Source organism: Engystomops pustulosus, chromosome 2 (genome assembly GCF_040894005.1).
Source record: "Engystomops pustulosus chromosome 2, aEngPut4.maternal, whole genome shotgun sequence".
Classification (NCBI taxonomy): domain Eukaryota; kingdom Metazoa; phylum Chordata; class Amphibia; order Anura; family Leptodactylidae; genus Engystomops; species Engystomops pustulosus.
In genome coordinates this window covers 221,264,065-221,289,177 of record NC_092412.1, presented here as the reverse complement: position 1 = coordinate 221,289,177, position 25,113 = coordinate 221,264,065, and the positions used below count along the sequence as shown (strand labels likewise).

At 39.3% G+C, this 25,113-nt stretch overlaps 1 protein-coding gene across 2 annotated transcripts in view; it reads left to right on the top strand.

The window, feature by feature from the left end:
* PITPNM3 (PITPNM family member 3) overlaps positions 1-25,113 on the top strand; it is a 358,693-nt gene that overhangs the window by 155,906 nt on the left and 177,674 nt on the right. For both annotated transcript variants that reach the window (XM_072138218.1, XM_072138217.1), the window contains exon 3: positions 10,004-10,111. In XM_072138218.1, the coding sequence (XP_071994319.1) occupies positions 10,042-10,111 (70 nt within the window). In that variant the 5' untranslated portion in view covers positions 10,004-10,041. The remainder of the gene's footprint in view (positions 1-10,003; positions 10,112-25,113) is intronic.

Genomic DNA, 25,113 nt, shown 5'->3' with positions numbered 1-25,113 from the left:
GTGCAGATTAATGCTTAATTTAGATGCGCATCGTACAAACCACACAAAATATTGCACAGAAACTTACAACATTTTTGCTCAATTGACTTGATAAATGACGCTGTTTGTGAGCACAGTCGTTATGCAGTTCTATACATTTCTATGATTACAGATTACAAAAGAATCCTATATATGATCTCACCCAGTCATGTATTACTAACCCCCAAAGGCATAGTATAAGTTGAGAGTATTACTTCCCCATACAAAGAGATTAGTACTATAGCAGAGGCCATAATAGCCTGAGGGGAACAAATGCAACTATCCCCAGCCTTCGCTGAGCATGTGCTCTGGCTGGTCCGCAGTGACATCACATCACTCTGAAGACATCCTGGACAAAGGTTAAGGGGGTGGGATGGGACAGCAAGACTTATCCCACTGTATGTGTATGAAGTGGGATAGGTCCCAGCCTCTGTTGTAAGGACATTAAAAATCCACCTGAAGTATTCTAACAATGGGGGGCTAAAAACTAAACGTGAACCCAGATTTATAGAAGTATAGTGTATGTTTAGTTCACACGACCATGTACGGCAATGGCCAGATGTGTGGCACCATACCGCTCCGTACACGGGGAAAAGATAGGACATGTCCTATTGTTCCCCATGTTACGGTGCCGTGCGCCATGCATTGTTGTGGAGAGGGGAGGGGTGACCCCTCCTCCTCTCTATTGCGACAAACGTATGCCACATTCATTCGTGCAAATGCAGCCTAAGGTAGCATTAATGATTTTGAACTTGGACCTTCTTGTAGTCTGGATTCAATGCCAAGTATTGTACATGTCTTTGTTATTTTTAAAGCATATCCTCCTTTAACAAGGAAGAGAGTATTACAAAGTATTATTGCTTCCATGCTGAAGTGAATTGAAGCTATTCTTAGCTTAGAAATAAGTGGAAAACACAGTCAAATGTACTTTCAACTTATCGGAGAGGCGGTTTTGTAAACTACCATTTTTTCAGCCCAAGGGAACCTGCCTGTTTATAATCCAGTTGTTACTATTACATTGCTTTTACTAGTCAGTTCAAGATGACCTTTAGCAAAACTACGGTGCCGATGTTTTAGGCTTAGCTTTCGTTTCTGATCTGTATGAAATACATTTCTGTTCATAAGTTTACATATTAATGATCAGTTAAAAAACATATTAAAAACATTTCCATTTTATGTTATTTGCTATCGTTGACATAAAAAGATGACCTGTCATCAAGTATCACATGGATAACAACATATAGGGGCGTATTTATGGGTTCACCCGCAGTGCATTGTCCGACCGGAATGCACTGTGTTGCAATTCAGCAAGATCATGCGCCCGATATTCTGCATGTGTCGCTCAGGTCCGACAGAGTTCATCTTCTTCTTCCTCTTCTTAATCTTGTGACACAATTTGAATGTTAAATCCCGCACTCAGTCCGAATCAGTCAGACTTTTTAAAAATATGTCGACTTTGGTGCAAATTAAAAGAAGAAAAGAAATCATTTATACTGATAGAAAAAAATAAAAGGGAGGAGGTAAGTAAGAATAAGTAGGGCAGCACGTGGCTCAGTGGTTAGCACTACAGCCTTGCAGCGCTGGGGTCCTGGGTTCAAGTCCCACCCAGGTCAACAACTGCAAAGAGTTTGTATGTTCTCTCCGGTGTCCTCCCACACTCCAAACCACACTGGTAGGTTCATTAGATTGTTAGCTGCATTGGGAATATTCTATAAATAACAGATACAACCAGATATTGCATATCACATTTATATGCGGCCTCATGGACACACGTCACTTACCTCCATTTTCCGTTTCCTCTGCATGCTTCTTCACCCAGTTAGAAGCACTTGCTGTGGGGTGGGGTCCCTTGTAGCTGGAGGTGGGGCGATCACCAGTCCAGCTGCATACAAAGATGTTGCCTCAAGAAGAGAGGGGCAGGGCTGGCAGTACCGAAACGGTGGAAAATCTTCAACTTCAGCTGTCAGCCCTGCACATCCAACCTAAGACCCCCCACAGGCAGAGAAGAGGTTGTCTACCTATACCTACCCCTCCTCCTGGGATTGGTGGCCATATAAAATGCATTACATTACATTACAACAATGTATATTATCTACAATTGATGTTTTTAAATCATAAAAACACGAGCATTCGGCAAACAATACCAGCATCTTATCCTTACTTTCCAATCTGTTTTCTTTCTGTTCATGAGTTTCAGGTGTTAGATTATTACATTTCTCCTCATCTGTCATTTTACCTCCTTGTTCCTAATGCCTCTTTCTTAAGAGTTGTTACGTAGCAGTTCCTGCTCTTTACAATCCAGAAAAATAATTGTGGCTGGTATAAAAGTGGATAGAATAGCTTACACTTCTACCGATAATTATCCCTTTAACTAGATTTTACGGGGAACTGGTGAAATGATACAATTTCGAAAATAGGCCATTTAGTTTTGCACAAGATCCAATGACGCTTCTTCATGTAATGCATTGAGAAAAATGGCATCGAATCAGAGTTGTATTAGATTTATCACTGGTTGACAGGAGATAATGAAGAAGTCTGTTGACATTTCACTGGACGCGGAGAATCCCTGGGTAGCATTATCGAGATGAACATTCTGGAAAGGGAGTATTGTTGTAAGATGAATATTATTTTTCTGTCATTAGAATATGGAAGAGCTTTCTGCAATGTGGTGTTAGGCGGGAGTTGGATACTCCTATAGATAGTGATCAGTCATCTTGAAGAAGTTCCAAAACACATTTGCTTCTCCCTAAAGAAAAATGGCAGATAATAAAATACAATTTAAAGGAACACACCAATGATCTTCGAAGCACAGTCTGTAAAGAATAATAGAGAAGCTCCATGTAAGCCCTATGTATCGCTGTTTTGGATAATGTGCAGTTGATGGGCTGCCCACATCTTTTCTACGACATTCTCAATAATAATACTCCTTCTCCTAATGCAGCCTAGAGTTCCGACCAGGCAACGATGGAGGTCGTAGAGATGGATCACTCTGTTCGGGCAGATAAATCAGTGATCTAAAGCCACCTATATATCCTCACATTGCAGAATTTCTGTCAGAGTATTCCGATGATATACAGCTTCATATGGTCTTTGCTTCCTTCTGTATGTGATAGGTTTTTCCAGGGGCCTAACTTGAGGGGATGCAGAGATTGCGGTCGCACCAGGGCCCAAGAGGTTTAGGGGGCTCTTATGGTGTCACTTTCCCATATGAGAAGACTATTACTATAAACCATACATTAGAGTTGGGGGCGCTTGGCACAGACTTTGCACTGGGGCAAATCAGCCTCGAGTTATGCCACTGGGTTTTTCCTTGTCAGCTCTTACAAGCAGGAGACGATGAGGGAGATGTGTGAAGCAATGTGTGGGCAGTGGACAGGAGCTAGCCTATATAGACAATCGGATGCATTCCATTTTATCCATTCTGAGAGTGAGGATGCTTTTTTTTTTCAATTTCACATACTACATCAATGTCTTGGTAGGTTATCAGTTGTTTCACACTCCCTCTATTTGTAGATGATGGATTCAACAATTGACCATGAGTTGAGGACATGAGATTGTTTTTTAGTGCATTACACTTTGCACAACTTTATTCCTGAACTGTCTGCTGTGTTCCTTGGTTTTTGTGATGCTGTTTGTGCACTTATGTTCTCTAAACCTCTGAGGACTTAATAAAACAGCTGTAGTCAAACTGAGAGTAAACTAACTACAGATGGACTCAATGAATGGAGTTACTTCTAAAGGAAATTGGACCCTGGATTTTATCATGCTTGATTTTCATGGTAGACTTCCTTTGAGTTTTTTGGCTGTAGCATTTAAAAATGAGAAAAGGTTGAAGGGGTGTAAATATTGATGAGTGGACCCGATCGGTGCTGGAGTTTGTACATGCCATGAGCAAAGCCAGTGTCATGGGGGGTGTCAAGATCCCAAGCAAAATGGGGCGCCGACTGCAATTACATGCCGTTGGCAGCTTTACCCACAACACATATGGGATAACACCTGCCATCAGTGCCAGCACCGATTGAAGCTGTTAACGAATGGACCCATTTAAAGGGTTAACCCCCGATTGGGGTTGTTTGAGTTCTGGATGCATAAACGTTGACTTTTGGTCCAGGTTCGGCCGGCCCAGCCAGACCTGAATCCCCTCTGAGTCTACTCATCACTGGGTTTAAATATTTTTGCAACTCACTGTAAATCTCTGCCACATATTCAAAGAGTTTCTTAGGCTCTCTATATTTTTACATTGGATACATTTCATTACCTACTAAAGACTGCATTGTTATACACATAGTTGATTTGAAATAAATGACCTGTCACATTGCAACAGCAAGGCCATGGTATGTTTATTATATAAAAAAAGAATCTTTCCCACTGTGGATATAACATTAAATCATTGTTATGCCTCTGTCACTTATATAACACAACAACCTTGTTCGAGAACTAAGTGACAATAATAATGACCTATAGCCAATGTAACTACAATACTTTTACCACCTGGTAGCTCAAAATCACATCATTTTGTGCCTTCAATAAGGATTGGCTTCACCAGACTTGTCTGAGAATAATTTTCAAAGAGAATATCTTTTTATCAATCAAAAATATTCAATGTGCAGGTCAACCCCCGAAATAATTTAACAAATCTTATTCCATAAACAAAGCAAAATCATAGAAAGTGTCAGCAGAGAGCCCAACCAAAACGCTGCGCCAGACACAATCCAGGAATTATCAAAAGAATAGGAAAATATTGGATTTCTATACATTTAATACCATGCATGTCTATTGGAAGCACAAGCCTCTGTTGACAGTTAAGCAGTTATCCAAATGTAAATGCAACGGGGACTGGAAACTGCAGAGACATAAGGGCTCATTTACCAAGGGTCTGAATGCCACACTTTCGTCGTGTTTCCCAAATATTTCCGTTTTGCGCCGAATTACCCTGGGATTTTGGCGCACGAGATTGGATTGTGGCGAATCGGCGCCGGCTTTCACGAGACAGAAACCGGGGCGTGGCAGTCAGGCAACCCGAAGGATTCCGAAAAAACACAGAATTTAAAAAACGATCTGTGTCGCAAGATCAAGCACTCACATGGACCAGGAAGAAGAAGGTGAACTCCGGCGGACCTCGGCACAGCAGCGACACCAGCTGGATATCGGGGCGGACAACGCGCTGCTGGATCGCGACTGGACCGGGTTAGTAAATGTGCCCCATAGGGAACATTCAAAAGCCAATGGATAGTTTTTTATGAATATTAAGAATACTAATCTTAACATCTTATTGCCATTGAAGATTTTACATTCATGTTATAATATTAGTTACTGTTTTCTACTATTTGCCTTTTTGACCTGTAACACATCCTTTTATGTGGGACATATTAGGGCAGATTTATGTCAAATCAGCTCAAAATGATGATGTAGTTATTTGCACAAAATAAACTTTATAGGGGGTTATTTAGCGGGTCATTAGAGTATAAGCCGACCCGAGTGTAAGTTGTAGCCTCTAATTTTACCACCAAAAACTCAAGTATAAGCCAAGTTATGGTTTTTCAGCACATTTTTTGCACTGAAAAACTCGGCTTATACTCAAGTATATATGGTAGTCTATTTTTGGAGCTCTGCTGCCCATTGGATTCATTATAAATGCTTCAACCTTTTCTTTTGGTCTATTTTTGTCTGGGTTTTTTTCTTTCATAAAGTCTCAAAAATGTCTCAAAATGCATAAAAATTTCAGCACATACACCAGCAGGGGACTGAATCTGGCTTTGCATGGTGTTGCAGTAGCAGTAGTTCTATTTTTAGGCCAACTAACGGCAAGTACAAAGTCATACTAGATAGTTATAACTAACACCAGATTTATCATTAAGCCTAAGATACTTTGATAAATCTGGTGCCTTTCAAGGCACACTGCATGTGAACATGTCCAAAATCTTCCATGAAATACAAACATTAACAGTTGTTTTTTCATGGTCGATTTGCTACAGTCTAGCACCCGCTTTTCGCAGATTCACATAACCTATTGTCTATGAGTGATCAGTGGTGAACCTAAACCTCTCTGCTGTCTGAGGCAAGCTATAGAAGGGTCACCCCACAGCTCCTTCCACTAATAATATATTAGGTTATTCCAGTAGTAATAAATCAGGTCAAGTGGGTTTTCCATCCAGTGTCTTGTCCTCATATGGACATTTGGTGTTAAGAAACACTATTTTTAAGTGTCAGGTCCTGCATTGTTGCATGTGACTGTGCCCCTGATACTGGCCTCATGCAGGCAGGCAGTATCAGGGGCGCAGTCATATGCTACAATGCAGGACCTGACACTTAAAAAAAAGTTTTTCTTAGCACTTAATGTCCATATGAGGGTAGGACATCTTGCTGCAGGTGGTGCTGCCTGAGGCAAGAGGTTCAACTCGTCTCATGGTTGGTGCACCCCTAGGAGAGATCTGTGAAGCACAGTTTAGAATAGAACATGCTTTACTTTTTAACGGATGGGTTTCAAATTTAAATAACATCCATGAGTATTGCATTCTAAAAATGGATGTCACACTCCCGTCGTGTGCATCTGCCCTAAGACTGTCTAGTCTAACTATTAGACACATTTGTGTTTTCATGCTTAACATCGTTCAGAACTGGATCTCCCAGCATGCCATTTTCTAAGCTGAAGAGTGAGATGCAGTATTTTGGTTTATATAATAGATAAGACATATGCTGTAGTGTATCATTTACAAATTAATATCATTAGCCCCCATGTCTGTAAAGGGGATGGTTTTCTGGAGAACCGCTGTGAAATCTGTTCATTATTGTCCTCATAATGAGCAGCTATTATTGGATTTATTCTTGACCGTATTCTTTAGAACCAAAGCAGCCTCGCACCACATGGGTATTTGCTGCAAGGCTTTGAAGTGTAACCATGGCAACCGGAAGACTTTGACAATAGTTCTGTGTCCATCCATTGACTGTGTCGCTCCTGCTGCTACGACGCCAGCGTGTCTTACTGACTCTTCTCTCTATAGAAATATATTTTATTACACCCTCCGCTGCTACATGGCCAGATCGTGTCCGATATCACTTATTGTGCATGTCGTCCTTCTGCAGGGAAGCAAAACACTGCAGTGAAGAGGTTAATGGCTGAAACAATGTTTACTAACAAGCAGCGGATTAAAATAGATCTGACATAGAGAATGGCTTTTGATGAGCTGTTTGTGGTGCTGAGCATAAATAATCATTTCTAGAAGGCGCGGAATGAATAAGACATGAGCCGCTTGCAAAATGTGTCCACGTACAGGAAACATTGGCCCAAAACCATCTTTTCCAGTTTTTTTTTTACTAGAATTTGTTTTTATGAATGATCTCAGAATATATTTTGAAGGGGTTATCTCAGTACAGATATTGGATATGCCATGGAATGCTTGAATGCTCATGGTTGGCCAATTATTCTCAATGGTTGACCGTATGGACTGGAGATAGAATGACATGAAATGGCTTTCCCAGCGATGCTTCCACTTGATTGAAGTGATTGCTAGGATATGTTCATACTGCGAGTGATTGAATAGTTAACTAGGGCAAAAATTAGTAATAGTCATATAGTCATAAATGGAACCAGATTTATCAGTGTCTGATGCTGGATAATACATCTGATGTAGTTAAAGGCTTAGCCGGGGGAAGTTTACAGCCTGTTGGAGATTGGAGTGGTAAGTGCTCCATAGCAGTCTGGTGGCCATGTCAGAGATCGGGCAATGAATAAGACCTGCTCGCTCGGCCACAATATGCTCACTGCACTGTGACTGTGCCTAATGTAAGTCAAAGGCAGTTTGTGCAGCCGGTTCACAGCCACCATATATGGTCATCTGCATGAGGACTGAGACTGTCTAGTCCAGTGATGGTTAAAGTTCCCAATCTACAACTAAAACCTACTTTGATGTTGCAAAGTGCCAACATGACAATTTAAGCAGTAACATATTGACCCCAGCTGTATCACAAGTTTCAATTGTATTATGGTTCTGAGGACATAAATACAATAGAAAGAAGATGGATACATTTGGATTATAGCTTTCCTCCAGGGTCCCCTGAACAGGAAGAATCAAGGGACTCAGAGCAGGAGGTCCAACGATAATAATCTATTTCTATCCACACCTTCTCGCTTCTTATGTAGTCCAGGCAGCCAAGGGGGTGTCGCTTTAAAATAGCACTGAGCAAAGCATGTCCATAGCTGTCTTGGACCGCAGGAGGAACTCTTGAGTCATGTCTAGCAAATTCTGTGCTGGGGTTAAGGCCTGGGTGCCCACAGAAAGGACTCTAAGTGCTACCTCTGGCACCCGTGCCATAGGTTCGCCACCACTGGTCTAGTCGAACCTTACACCTCCTACAAGTTGCCTTAATTGAATTGATTTTTATTTCCAGGATTTTGCTTTCAATGTAGGCGTCATCCTATAGAACAATGCCACCTTTTATGATGCCCGACAAATTTTTGACAATGGGTTTTAAAAGTTTTAAGACAGTTTTGGGGGCAGATTAATAGATTTTTAGGAAAATGTATGTCATTTGCAAATTGCAGATTTTTTTTCACATCCATTTAGGAGTATTTTTCACATTTTTCAGTTGCCTCTTGTTGTTTTCAATGAGATACTGTGCCAAATCACAAAATTATCACCAGGAAAAAAATGAAACAAACAAAAAAACCCTCAAAGCATCAGCATGAATTGTTTTGTCACAGAATTCACAGTTTATTATGTGGGAGTAAACAGCATGAAACCATGAGTCTATTGTGTTACGGATTGTGATAGATATCGTTGATGGGTCTCTTATAATGGGTCTTTTCAAGTTGCATTTTATTAAAAGGAGAAATAGGGCAACAGGTAAATATCAAACATCAATGGAAATCTATGATCTACAAGGCTTGACAAACTGGCAACTTGCATCTGTTAAAATCTTATTTTATCTTCTTAACATTAAAGGGTTTGTCCATTTTCAGCAAATAATTGATATTGTTTGTGCAATTAAAAGTTATAACATTTTCCTATATACTTTCTGTATCAATTCCTCATTGTTTTCTAGATCTCTGCTTTCTATTATTCAAAAGGAATAATTGTTTACTTACTGTGGCTAAAAACCTATCCCTGATCATGTGATGTCACACAGGTGGTGCCTCATTAGTATCGCAGACAATTAATAATAATAATAATAATCTCTATTTATATAGCACCATCAAATTCCGTAGCGCTTTAAAAATCATAGGGGATTATATAAATATAATCCTACATTACAGAGTCCAAACATTTGATAATTAGATATTAGAGCCCAGGACCGGTGTTTATCCACAGGAAGTAAACAATGAAAGCTTCCTGTCCTTTTTTTTTCTTAGCAAGCTAGAAAACCATGATAAAGGTATTTATACAAAAAGTACATTGTAAAATTGGATAACTTTTAATTACATGAATAATATCAACTACAGGCAGTCCCCGGGTTACGTATAAGACAGGTTTTGTAGGTTTGTTCTTAAGTTGAATTTGTATGCAAGTCAGAACTGTATATTTTATAGTTGTAACTCCAGAAAAAAAATTTCTGGCCTCTGTGATAATTGGATTTAAAAAATGTTGGATTGTCATAAGAACCAGGATTTATAATAAAGCTTCATTGCAGACACCTGTGATAACTGTTACAGCTTATTATTATAGCCAAAGGCTACAGTAATATCAACATCCAGAGGTCTGTTTGTAACTAGGGGTCGTCTGTAAGTCGGGTGTTCTTAAGTAGGGGACCGCCTGTATTTGCTGAAATGGCGGGTGTGACAAGTGTTTGCAGCCACCTGTGTTTAGTTACACCCTCAATACAATCAACATTTTGTCCAATATCGGAAATCACCTTCATGGTTGGGAATTTAGGGCATAAAAAAAAATTTGGTTGAAAGTAAACTCTGCATTTAGTTTTTTTTGTGGTTGCCAAGTTTTAAATTCTTAACAACATTTTTATTCTTTCACATTTTATTTCCTTCTTACAGAGGAGATTGTCGAAGGGAAAAGTGCCATCCTTATTGGGATGAGTCAATGGAACTCCAATGACTTGGTTGAACAGATTGAAACAATTGGGAAGTTGGATGAAAGTCCAGGTAAGACTGCCATTATTACAATATAAACAATGTGAAAATATATATTTTTTTAAATTATGTTTGAAATATGTACAATATGATCCGTTTGTTGTTCTATGTAAAGGCAGTTCCCTGTTTACTTACAAGATAGGTTCCTTGGCTTTGTTCTTAAGTTGTATTTGTATGTAAGTTGGAACGGTATATTTTATAATTGTAGCTCCAAACAAAAAAATGTTTTCGTCCGAGTGACAATTGGATTTTTAACATATTTTGATGTCATGGTACCAAGGATTATCAATAAAGCCTAATTACAGACACCTTACAGCTGATCTTTGCAGCCTGGGACTAAAGTAAAGTATCCAGAGAGCTTCACCAGAGATTACAGTGGACAGAGGGGTCCGTCTGTAACTAGGGGTCATGTGTAAGGCAGGTGTCCTTAAGTAGGGGGCCGCCTCTATAGAGATGCAGAGCCAATGATTATTTTTGAATTTTTTGTAAATTTTATATTATGGAATTTTTTTAGGATTTATTGGGGGAAACAGAAAGGAAGAATGGGATAGGGGAAACAGCAAGTAGGCAAATAAAGCCCATTTGCATTGATAAAAGGATAAACAGTATTTATTTTCAATACAAGAAATGTAAACCGTTTCACTATATACATTAGGCAGCTTTCATGTGTATCATAATATTGTGGATGTACCTATTGGAACAGATGAATCATCTTCCACGTCTAGTAAGATTCCACAAATAAATAAATCTGGGTTTTTAGCAATAAAACTTTCCCAGCCTGACCATGCTTTTCCATAGTGGCTCGACCTTTGTTGTGTGAAACACCTTCATTTCTCAAAAGAGCAAATCTCTTTAACTTCTCATAGCGAATCTAGGATTTTAGGAGGATTTGAATGTAAACAAGCTCTAGCTTTTGCCTATTTGCCTATTTGCCTTTTGCCTACTTTGTGGCTCCAACAAACCACTGTTTATGTATTTGGTCGATTCACTCCCTTTTTACCAATCCTGTACTCTGTTTCTGTGTTGGGTTCTCACTAGGTTCTACTTCAAGGTCCTTTTTGACCCACAGACCTCTAAACCAGTCAGTGGCTTCTTTTGTATTTATATCTACCATCAATCCACCGTGACTGTGGTAATCTTATATCTGTTATCTCTGGCCTCCTTCCCTGGTTTATCATGATGGATTTTAATGGTAGATTATCTTTAAGTATAAATTCATTGTAAATATAAAATAGAAAAATAAATTTTTTCTTTATTTATTAGACACCCTCCCCCCCCTTGCCATTTTCTCTGCATTTACCAGTACATCTAGCATGAGCAAGGCATGGAGCTTAGAATAAGGATCAGATCATAAGTAGTGCATAAAAGTCTATGGAGAGGGGAAGAGGCAGGGAGAGGACACAGATATAATGCTGCTAAATGGGAGTATTTGACTGTGTAACAACCACTGGATTCATAACAATAATGCTCTGTACTTCTCCATGATGCCCTCTTGCTACTCCTGCCTTTGAGGTTGTGAGAACCAGGGAGCTTGATCTCCTCTATTTGCAGTATATAGCCGACATGATAGCATCTAGTCTCCACTTACTAACTATAGGACATCTAAAAAGAAAAAAAGAAAAACTGCAGAGAGCGAATTTCCTGAAATGTGTCATCTATATATATCACACAAATATTAGATATAGTGGAACACATAATGACACGCACAACAGTTCCTTCTCAAATATTGCCTAAAACAACAGGCTTCAAGATAAAATATAAAAATAACAAAATATAAATATAATAAAAACTAGCCGGTAAAAAAAAAATAAAATCATGGACTTTTTAAAGCTTCATAAAACGGACCCAGAAGTGAATTTGGGACATGGTACAGAATATCCATTATATTAAAGACATTTATCAATGAACTTCATCAAGTCATATGAGCAAATCTCTGTGAATTTCAATGAGACTAATGAATGGAATACAAATGTTTCTCTTTGAATTTCATAAGAAGTAGACATATTGGTAGATGAATGGTGGTTGTCAATAAAAATGATCTCTTTCTTGTGTGGTGTAAAAAGATTTTATAAAAATTGAAAACTGATTATATATATTGATGATGCTATTTATGTCAAATATAGAGCAGCTGCTAGAACATGTATCTCTTCAGATATATATCTCAAAGTTCAAGTCATCGAAGAACCATCCACTCGTAAATCGAACATAGTGATTTTGTTTCTTTACTACACTATTTCAATGACTTTTATTTTGACATCAGTCAGGTGGGTAGTCTTAAAACTATCTGCTCCAACTCAGAACTGTTCAACTAGTATTGGAGAACCAAGTCTGCATATTGGATAAAAAAAAATTGATAGCTCAGGAGTGGTTGTTTACTGGAGCTGGATATTGTAGAAACACCTATTAAAGGATATTGAGGGAGGTTAAAGTTGAGCCATATTCAAAATATTAGTTTATACTTATCAAAAGTGTAATATTGTACTTTTCCTGTAATCCATATGATAGGGCAGTGGTGGTGAACCTATGGCACAAGTGCCAGAGGCGGCACTCTGAGCTTTTTCTGTTGGCACCCTGGCCATTGCCCCAGGACACACAGGACATCACTGCAGTTCCAAGCAACTTAAAAGATGCTGCTTTCAGTGATATTTTAAGGTGATACTTACTTGGCTACTCGGGACTGTGGAGAATGTGTAGACAGAGCCGAATTATCTTTGGAGAAGCTTCTGCTGGCCCCATTGGTTCTCTGTGTAGAGAGGGACACTGGAAAGAAGCTACAATGATGCAAATTTTCCCTCCTTTCTACTATGTTGGTGTCATCAGGAGGCCAGTATGATTAAAAGTTGTTGAAGAACAGGGAGCAAGAAGTTACTGCTTTAATTTTTGGTTGGCATCTCGTGATAAATGAGGGAGGTTTAGGGTTGCAGTTTGGGCACTCGGTCGCTAAAAGGTTCGCCATCACTGTGATAGGGGATAGGAGATAATAACCTCTCACCTTGCCTCTTTTCCTAAGAAGCGAGCTGTTATATAATTATGGGGCACGGATGACACCAGGCATGTGTTGGCACCATGACTGCTGGTTGCCGGTGGTATTCATAGTGGACATTCATAACCATAGAATGGCCATCAATCATCATCAATAGTTGGTCAGCAGCAGAGCCGGTATAAGCATTACACAATGTTTTCTACAATTTTTGTATGTATGTTTTCTCGAAACCTTCATAATGTGAAGGGGTGTATCTGAGGGGGGTTTGGATTTTGAACAAATAGGGCAGATACCCTTTGTGCAATTTGCTAGCAGGGTATAAAAAGCTAGTTTTATACACTGTATTTTTTGAACTATAAAAGAAGATCTTGCCAAAAAGTGTCTGTGTCATATTGCGCGAAGGTCAGGAGGATCCAGTCCTGTTAGACCCTCCTGAGGCCTTTCATAGGGATGGGAAAGCACTCACAGACTGCTTCCCTGGATATCTTAGAGAGCAGAGCCTCTGAAGTGCTATCTCTGTCTTCTGGGGCGCCTAAGACCGTAAAATTTGAGAACATCAGTTGACATCATCGGGTCATGTGATTCTCAAGTCAAATGACCGAGATCTGAGACTCTGTATACATAGAATGAGCTGTATCTGCAGCTACATTAGAAGCTTTAGGCTGCCGGCTGTTGAGCTGGAGTAGTTAGGAGGGAAGGATATACTGAGGGGTTGAGAAGCTGAGGGGATTGTAATACACAGGGGATAAAGAGGGGTCATTAATTATAAAGGGGTGTTATTATTTATAAGTGTTTGCCAGCTGACTGTATGTGGAGGATACACTGGGGGATGGGGGGCTGAAAGGCTTTAGTATATTTGGTATATAGGAAGCTGAGTGGTACGAGCGGCGGTTAGCCATTATAAAGGGTTGAAAGCTAGTGTTGTGTATCAGGGGCTGTAAAAGAATGTAGCATAGCTTTCTGTGCGATTAACATAGAAGAAATATCTTTGTGTGCATGTAGTGGAGATATTGCATAGAGTTGTGTGTGACCACTGGAGAATTTTTAACTGGTGTCACATATATTTCTCAGTTTTTTTTATGTCCAAATCTGGGGTGCATCTAATCATCTGAAAAATTTGGTTAACTGATCATTTGCCCCAGAAAACCTAGCCAATACTCTGTGTAATGTCTAGTAAATCTAATATATAAAATTGAGTGTGTGTATATATGAATGTATGTCTGCTAAAGGAATCTGTACCATCTTGTTTACAATCACCAAATTTTGCACAATAGTTGGCGGTGACTTGTCATAGGCCATGTTTTTAGCCGAAATTTTCACCCTCCGCTTTCCAAAATCCACTTAATAACCACCATATACTGGAGCCATTGTATGCTGCTGAAGCTGAGCCGTGATTGGTTGCTGTTCTGCCGCAGGTCATTAATATGAGCTCTGAGCTGTGATTGGTTACTAAAGGCAATCAGTAGAAGACAACTTATGTGTGAGGTAAGATGGATAGGGATACAGAGATAGGGGGAGATGTATTAGAAATGTCTGAAGTAAAACTGTTCCAGATGTCCATGGAAACCAATCGGAGATTAGCTGTAATTTTATATAAACAGCTGTGCAAAAATAAAAATTTGAGCTCTGATTGTTTGCTATGGGCAACTAGAGCAGTTCTGCTCTAAGGCACTTCTGATAAATCTCCCCATAGACAAAGTGATAGAGACTTGAATGAGAGTGCTGGTGACAGTCACTTGAATGAGAGTGCTGACGAAAGAGACTGCCGGCGACAGACAGTCACTAAAACAGACTGCCAGCAACAGAGACAGTCAGAGACAGTCTGAGACAGTCTATAGATACATATAACATATTTTTTGTAAACCCATTCTATTTTGTTGTAGCTAAGAGCAGTTATTTACTATCCTGGGAAATGCCGGGAACTACAGCTTGTTTATTATAAAAAAAAAGACTATATAAACCATGGGAGAGAATTTTCAGAAGAGTTCCAGTTGTCCATGGCAACCAATCAGTGCTCAGCTTTGTTTTTCCCACAGATGTTTATAAAATTAAAGCTGAGCTCTGATTGGTTTCCATAGGCAACCAGAACAGTTTTACCTCAGACACTTATAATAAATGTCCCCCATTTTTATAGACTAGAAGTAGTGATATGAATAAATTGCTACTATTTTTACCTCAAATATTATTGTGTATTCTATATTATCCTTACAATGTCTATACCGCAACATCTGATGTTGTCTTTAATTATTGTGATATTTTCTAGCAAATGCTAAAAATAGTCAGTGTTCTCTTTTCTGAAATAAACACTCTGTGGAGAAAATGTCTTCAGCGTATGCAGACATAAACAAGAGCCGGAGAGGCTGATGAAGCTGACATAAGTGATTGCGTGCAGAAGCTTCAGCCTTTCCTGTGCATTATGTGCTGTGTATACTGCAGAAGTAATAAATTCTAAAGGCCTCAGGATACCAAGGGAATGCTGTGACCTGACCAAGTACAAAATCTTAAAATAGAACTTGTTAGTTTTGTTCATGGTTCCTGATGTCTTCGGAGTAAGACCTTCAGAAAACTTGAAAGAAAATTTGCCATGTCTTATCGTAAGAACTGCTCTATCAATAATGCAGTCCTCGAAATAGCAGATGAGTATCGAGCAAATAAAGTGCTTAGTATTGACAATGGGAGGCTGTGGATACATGTCTGATAGTACATAAAGATCATTACACAACTGAGATGACACATGTAGAGTTTATTGTGTTTTACAAGTAGAACCTAAGCTCTCTGGTTATTTTTAGAGGTGGTTGGCTAGTCGGGATGGAAAAAGCTAAGGGGTTCAATACCAGCAGTAAGAATCTGAAAGAAAAAAGTATTACCGTATTTTTCGGACTATAAGGCGCACCGGATTATAAGGCGCACCATCAATAAATGCCTGCTAAAATGTCTAGGTTCATATATAAAGCGCACCAGATTATAAGGCGCACCTGATTATAAGGATGACTGACTAGCAAGTGCAGACCTGTGCACAGCTATAAGAACGGTTCACATATAAGGTGCAATCTTTGATTTCTGAGAAAATCAAAGGATTTTTTGTGTGTCTTATAGTCCGAAAAATATGGTATTGGATGGATTATTATATGGGATTGATGCTCTCCGGATCACATGAATACATGGGGAAGAGGTGAAGTACTATACAGCTGTCGTAAATATCAGCCTACAACCCTAGCTCTACACCAGACTCTTCTTTGAAATCACTGTCATTATAGGTGGGGCATGAAATAGCACCAGTAACAGCTGTGTGGACAATCTCTTGAGCTGCCCACTGTCATCCACTCACATTCACAGATGATAAGAAAATTAAAAGTTTTTCATAGAAAAAGGGAGAAAAGATGTCCATTGGTGACATGGACAAGTAATATAGAGGACCTTTGAGCAAATGTGAGCCCTTCTACAATAACTCAGCCAACCACTCAACTCATGACACATTAACGCCCAAGGTTAAGTCAGTCATGTCCTGTCTACTTTCTTTCCTCCAGGGCTACAGCATAGTAAATGTATAGTTCAGTGATTATATGGGTGGAGATTCTGTTCTGTGCCACCACCAGGCAAAGGACGACACGGATGGACATTAACTTCTTACGACAGTGGCAGTTGTCTGGTAAGATATTGCCTTCAAAAGTGCTCACAACATCTAACTGATCAATACCAAGAAAGGGAACTCCATTTGACACAGCATTGACTCCACTACTAAAAATTATGAAAAAAGGTAAAATGTAGACTTTCGGTGTTATTTATTCCTTTAAAACAAATTATATATTTTATGATAAACAAGATATTTAGTCAAATATAGTAGTGTTAAATATTACCACTCATCTATGTTTGCGATGGAATAAAATGTTACGGCTGAAGCAAAGTTTTATTGCGGTCCCTACAATTAGAAAAGGTGGTCCCTGGAACATAAAACTTGAGGACTTTTGTTTTAAAAACAGTATTAGTAATTAGTGCCTAAATTCATATAAATGGTATATAAACTCTAGTCCCTTAACTCTTAAAGGTATAAGGAAATTGAAATTTGTAATCTTATCTAATTCAATTTTAATTCTAGTTCATGACATAATCCAACCAAACTCCTATCCTATCTCTAGTGTAATGTTGTTGATAAAGTTTTCTTTTATGCACACACAGAAAAAGATGGCTACAATGAGGAGCTGGGACAGCCTATCAGCCATCATGCCTGGGAATGTGTAATGCCTTGTAAATGTGGAATCCATTTAAATGAATGACCATAAAAGTACAGAAAATAACAGGAGTGGTCTTCACTTGATCTACTGGATTTGGGGCCATCTCCCTATTCTGTATTATTAAAGGGGAGGTCTAGTAAGGACAGTTTTCCCCTACATTTGATTTGCCAACATTATTTTTAATGGTTTGTAATCCTGTCAAAGGTACTAGTTACAGTATAAAATATTGAAAACTAGGGAAAAGCTTGACTAAACCATAAAGGGAACCTGTCTTCAAGAACTGGCACAATAAAACTTATTCAACCCCCACTGTGTCTTTGTTAAAAAGGGCAGTGCAGGTGTCCCTGCTAAAATCTGCCTCCTCCACCAGTAAAATCAAATTATACATCGCGTAATCATCGCGGTGCTCACTGCTAAATAAACTGCTCACTGCTAAGTACAGCTTACGGTGAGAGGGACAGCATGCAGGTAAGGACAGGAAGTGGACAGGAAGAGGACTTCCTGTCTGCTCAGGCAGAGATTTGAAGAGACACTGAGCTCTCAATAAAAGGAGGGAGACATGGTTCACTGGCAGCCTATAAAAAACTTGACTTTTTTCTTCAGCAGTTGACTTGTGTCTTCTCTTTTGCATATCAGAAAAACTGCTGTAATTAAGATACAGTGCGTCAGTGACAGACAATTTTTGGTGATATGTGGAGGACTTTTAACCCTTTACCAGCAGCTATTACTGGTGTGAGGGGTACAATTTCAGTGACAGTCCATCTTGAAGATGCTGGGCACATTCACAGGATCTCCAGTACTTCCTGTCCGGCTTAGAGCATAGAAAAACCAAAGTCAGTATATTTTAATTATTCCTGGACTCCCATTGCTTTTAGGTAAAACCTTTTTAATACTATTTCCATTCCACTGCTATCGTCAGCTACTTGGTGATTCATGGAATGCTTAATGCCTCATTATAAGTTTCCAGGCAATGGCCAATTGTATATTATAGTCAGTCCCTTTAATACTGTACGGCTGTCAAGCAATCATAACAGGTAGGCAAAAACTTTCTACAAATCGCTATAATCAACATGTTTCCTTTTTGTTTTGTTTATGACAAAGTCCTGGAATTGTTAGTCCCACCGCTGTGTACACTTCAGTAACTTCTGCTAGAAGACAGCTTAATCCTTCAAGCTTTCTTCTATTCGCATTCAGGGACATTTCTTCATTTTCAAATCAATAAAAACTTGTCATGCTGGAAAAATAAAAGAATCCACCATTTCCTTCCCTATTCAATATCACATTTCATTTTCCATCTGTACTTTTTTAGGTAGAAATGTACTTAACAATATTGATGACCACTATGTGATGACAAGGCTAAAGACATGTATTACATTTCATTAAATCCCATTTTCAGACTACTTGGAGGTTTTGGGTATAAAGAATGATACGGGTCAAGTTATGTGACCACTGTGCTGGGTTAGGATAGATACATTGACCATGATCATGACCACATGACCACTGTGCTGGGTTAGGATTGATACATTGGCGAACATCTTGCTTTTGGGTTCATACTTCACTACTTAACATCTACTTAACATCTTGTATTGGTTTGGTAGCCATACTTTACTTCTGAATCTTTGTAACATTTATTAATAGGCTTAAATGTGGGTTGAAACCCAATGGTGACTGTCAGCTTAACTCCCTCATGTGATAAATACCAACAAAAAACATATGAGATCACACATGATACTCTAAGTACCAAAAAATAGATTCAAAATCTACACCTTTATTAATTCATATAGACAATCAAAAATTGGACATTTAAAAACATACACATTAAAACCACAAAAACAAACAGCATGGTGGTGGTCAGTCTATTAACCATAGTAAACAATAAATACCACGTCATAATGGTTTACAACATCAATCCATAAGTATGAAAATAAGGGCTATACCGGGCACAGAAAATATAAACCCAATACCAAATCAGACACAATGTCAAAATAGTATACCTGTGCCACAGACCAGATTAGCCCCAGACCACCACCACAGCACCACTCCCTCATGTGTCCTGTGTTGTTGGACTGGTTCATTCATATATGATGTTTGTATTGTGTTCCTGAAATATTAATGTGTAAAGAAGTAACAGTTATACCGGCGATAGCATTTATTAAAGGAAATCTACCGTCAACATCCATCATGATAAACCAGGGACACTTATTCATCGATCCAGGCACCGTGACTGTGGTAATCTTCTTATATTTGTTATCCATGGACTCCTTCCTTCTAAAATCAACTTTTATACTAATGAGTCAGAAGGGCTATCCTTATCCCCTCTATGTTGAAGCTACACAGGCTGTTCGTGTGAAGGAGCACTTCCCTCCTCAGACTGTGTACTCACTGTTGCTGAGATTACAGGGAGTACAGGGGGAGACTGAGTCATGCTGCTTTACAGTGTAACAACAGTTTGTAAAACCAGAGCAAGAGGGGCTAGGATAACCCTTTTGGTTCATTACCATAATTTTAAAAGTTGATTTGTAGAAGGAAGGAGGCCATAGATAACAAATATAAGAAGATTCCTGAAGCCACAATTCTTGGATCGAAAAATAAGTGTCACTGGTTTATCATCATTGATTTTGATGGTAGATTGATGGCATCTTAACTTCTAAAATCATGCTAATGAATCAAAAGGTCTCTGCTGTAGCTTCAAAGATTGTTACACTGTGAAAGATGACAATACAATAAGAAGAGGAAAAGTGTTGAGGGAGAGATGTTGAGGGGGAGATGTTCTCCTGCACAGTGAAACATTTGGTAAAGTTAACGCCTCCCATAGCATTTCTGGCTCATTAGCATAGTTGATTTTTGAAGGAAGGGGGAGATGTATAATACATTTTAGAAGATTACAACAGTCACACTTTTATACAGCTTTATCAGGCTTTAATACGCACAAATTAGGTCTGACTAAGAAAATTCACATTTTACGTTTTCATTTTGTTTAAAATTTGTTTACAGTTTTATTGCTACATTTCACACCTAAACAAAAGTTTTCTCAAAAGACAAACGAGACTGCAATAATCTGTGGAATCCAAGTCCCTGCATCCTACCATGAAGGCTCTTCCTTCTGTTACGCAGCTGTTTATTTAATCATTCTCCCTTGATGACATTTTAAGAGCTATTAACCAATTAAGCCTGAATTTCCTTTACATTTTCACTCTAGATATGCCAGCTAATGAAATTACAAGGCGTGTTCTTAGAGAGGCAATCGTCACAAATACAATTATTGGTCATTAAAGTAGCTCAGATGTGCCTGCGAGAGAACGTGTGGACATTTGTGTATTTTCATGCTCGGTAAGGGTAATAATTGTATTCTCTGCGCAGGAAACCGTATAGCAAAGCCCAACTGCGTTCCAACATCCCAAAAGAATTTATAGCAGAGTTTTACTGATTCAGCAGAGGATGATACATTTAACAATAGGTTACAACAGTGTAGGACTGCATATCAGCATGAAATTATGAGTATCTGCTGGCAGCCTGTGCACTGTATAATGTACAGATTTTATTGCATATTAACTCACATTTATTTGCACTATATACTTTAATAGAGTAACAATCTGAGGCAGTGTTGGACTGGCCAACCAGAGCATCAGAGATTCCTCCGGTGGGCCCCTAGTTCAAACACTTTATAATGGGCCCCAAAGATCTTCATTTAGAAGTGAATGGAGTAATCACTGGATATTATGAGCTATTTCTTATAGGACAATTCCGATATTATAGATTATTAGATTTTTTTCATGATACATCCTACGTGATATGATTTTTTTATGGTTGAAGGGTGGGCCCTCAAGATCACCACCACTGTTAGGCCCAACACATGCCGGTCCGACACTGATCTGAGACCATGTGTGGACTGACTGCAGTCACTTGTGATTTTTTTTTCCCTATCTAACCTAATATACCCTGTTCCAAATGTAGTTACCTGACTATGTCAATCTAGCCATTCACTGGGACTTTTCTAACCAAAGTCTGACCAATTTCTTGACCTTACCATCCTGTTCTTAGTACAGCCTGCAGCTATACTCAGGGGAAACAAAACTTTATCTTGATGACACCTAAATAATATTAAATAAAAATATAAAATATAAAAATATAAAAAACATATAAGACAATGCTAGAGTCCATACAAATAAGCCTCTTGCATACATTGTGAATAATTTAAACAAAATCTACCACTAGCTGGTAGACATATTAAACTTCAAATACTTACCTACACCCATCTTGATGTTGATCCTGGTGATGTCCTTCTCTAAGGCTAAATTCACAAGAACGTGTGATCGGCGCACTGTAGCACAGCAGACACACGTCAGTACTGGAGAGAGGAGGAGGGGCTGCTCACCATGGCCTCTCTCCATAGAGAAACATGGCGCACTGCGCCGTATTAGGGGAGAAGATAGTACATGTCCTATCTTTTCCCCGGCTATGGAACGGTATGGTGGCGCACGTGTGTGGCACCATACTGCTCTGTGTGGCGCTGTGCGCCCATTGCAAACCTACGGGGGACGTATATATGACGTATATACATTGGCCGTGTGAATGCAGCCTAAGCTTGACATGCCAGGATCATCTAAAAAAGAAACCAAGAATTAGCAGCCCGGAGAGCCGGACATCTTGTCCTTGCGCTCCAGACTGCTAATTATAAGTTCCTTTTCTGGGTGATCCTGGTGTGTCAAGCTTAGAGAAGGACATTGCCAGGATCAACATCAATTGGGTGTAGGTAAGTATTTGTAGTTTAACAATACTATTAGCTAGCGGGGGATTTCTTATAATTATTATTTTTTTTTAATTTATGCTTTTTTTTAATTCATGACCACGACTCAATGCACTCTCATGCTACTTGTGAACAAGAAAAGAAAACTGTAAAAATCGACAAGGGGTGATTTGATTTCTGTATTTTTTTTATGCCAAGAGGTCTAAGAAGTAATACTTACCTAGGTCCATGTCTCCAGTACAGCATTGCACCTCCAGTTACCTCCAGTCATTGTTGCTGTACAGAGGTAACGATGACATAGACAGTTCGGTCCTGCTACAGCCTCTGGCTGCCGTCTTTATTCTGCACTGTCAACATAACGTCACCACTGACCCTCTTTATATCAACTGTAAGAAGGCATTGTGTTTTACGCCAGAATTGGGTCAGTAAGTCATATTAAATTCCCCTCATTGTGTCAACAACAGGCACCTACTAAAGACTAATACTGATGTCAGTGTGACACTGTTGAGGCCTGTGACAGGCTGAAGAGGTCACGTTTTATCGATATCAGATTTCAGCAGGATGGGGAATTTGGCATGACATCACCACTGCAGCCTCCATATACCAACAGAGGCCCTCAGTAGTGGATTATAATATCGGTAGTTAGGGCAGTAGGGCAAAACCCTTCTAGGGGGCCCAAGGCCACCCAAATCACCCACTAAATGTTATACAGAGAAGGACCTTGACACATGAAATCCTTGTATGTCTTTTCATGATATCGATTTACATGTACACCAGAGCCATTTTAGGACCATTGAATGGCCTCCTAGCTTGATTCTAGTACCATATGTAGGAAGTATTCCATGGCTATAATATTGACACAGCACATGGGCCCCTGGACAGGCTTAATCCGCCCCTGGAGGCACCACAAGGGAAAAGGGAGGTAAATATAACTACTTTTTGTTATTTTTTATCAGCCCATGCTCTTAGATTTAATCTCAGGTGAGCCCTTTAAGAATGGGAATCCATGAAGACGTGGATATATTTATTTTTCTGGGCCAAAACTGAACATTTCTTTAAAATTAACTGCTTTTGAATTGCTTTTTTTTTTTACATTTTATTCAATAAATTATAATTTCTCACCATATAGGTAACCTTTTCAAAATTCTGACAAATACTTCCATTTAGGAGCAAACCCTCTGTGGGTAACCGCCATTTCTTGTCACTTAAATATCAGCAGTCAAGTGTGAACTGGTAAGGTCATGGGATAAATTAATAACTTGCACACAGGTTGCCCTTTTCAGCCTCATATCTGGAAGTATTTTATAGATCCAATTTACACGTAAGTGCAGTTATTACTAAACACTCGTATGTTATCTTTCTTGGAGTGAGAAAGGTTGAGTAGGCCTTGTCTGGATTTGAAAACATGGAAAAAGAAATTAGATCCCCTTTCAGAAAAACTAACAATAAACCAAGAATTATCATAAGCTCTACTAACTAAGGGTTAAAACCTCAATCCATCATGATAAACCAGGGACTCTTACTCATAGATAGGGGCAGTGAGGCTGCATTAATCTTCCCATATTTGTTATCCGTGGCCTCCTTCCTTCTAAGATCAACTTTTAAAATTATGCTTACGAGCAAGAAGAGATCTGGGGGATGTTACCAGAGCCCCTCCGTACTCTGGCTTCACAGGCTGTTACACTGTCTCCTGTTTGCTCCCCCGGCATTTCACACAGGGGCATAAATGCGGGATGCAGGGCCCCGTAGCAGATTTCTGAATGGTGCCCCCTTCCCCTTTGAAAAAATTAGATATGTATTTGTATACACACATTTATACAATCATACACATTTATATATCTATACTCATACACACACTTTCATTTACTCTTATACACACATGTACATACTGCATACAGGTATAAACTCATACATACATATATGTACTCAGATATACATTCATACACTAATATATACAGTATATACACAAACATAATCTATATATATATATATATATATATATATATACACACATACGATATGATACACCTTTATTGATTCCCTGGGGGAGAGATCTTTTGTGCAAGGTGTCCAGGCATAGTGATAGGAACAGTTAGGCCCCATTTACACAACCTGCTTCGTGCTGCCCAGGTACTGACTGCCAGCGAAGTCTTTGTATTGCAGTGCAGTGTTGTATTGTAATGCCCACAGTGACACTCTTGACTGACGTGATCTCTGTTGTGCCTAGAGGAGCAGCATAGGGCAGCCCTGGGTGGTAGACTCACCAATGTGGCATAAGTTGGGGTGCTAAGTCGGTGGGTTGCTGAGAGCCTACCTGCTCTGTCTACACTCTGCTCTTATGTTCCCACACACAGGGCACCTCCTCTCCCTGCAGCTCCTCATATTAATAATCTAGTGTGCCCAGAATATCATCCATAATCCTGCCTGGCAAACCACCTCCATCTCTCTACAAGGTAGGATCGTCACATCAGTCTGATACACAGAACGCAGACTATTTACTTCTTTGTGTGCTATGTCTCCTCAATTCTCTGTACTCCATATCCCGCACTATCCTGGGAGGAGGGGAGAGTGATAGCTTCTGCTGAACACCCTGGCTGACACATCCATCATGGCAGATGGTGTGTGTATAGTAGTCATAAGGCTTTATTAGATTATAGGTCTATCTGTGTAACAGTGCATTGATGTTTATGTAAGTATATGTAATAATCTATGTATATAGGCCACAAACTGCAATGCATGTTAGTAGGGAAGTGAAGATGTAAAACTGACAATGAATTTATCTGACAGGTTAGGGTCACATCTGTGTTTTACAGAAGTAACACTGTAGAGAGTATTCATCCTGAACGTGTGTGTTCAGATTTTCTGAGCTGCTGGTGATAGAGAGGAGAGCTCAGCATTATGGGAAGCGAGGGTAAAGTGCCATGGCCTCAATGCCCTTAGCTGATTTCACAACCAAGAAGTGACCGTCCGCTTTAGAAGAAGCTGAAGATAATTTTGTAGGTAAGGCTGATATGTATGTGTCAGACCTGATCTCAGGCAAGGAAGAAATAAA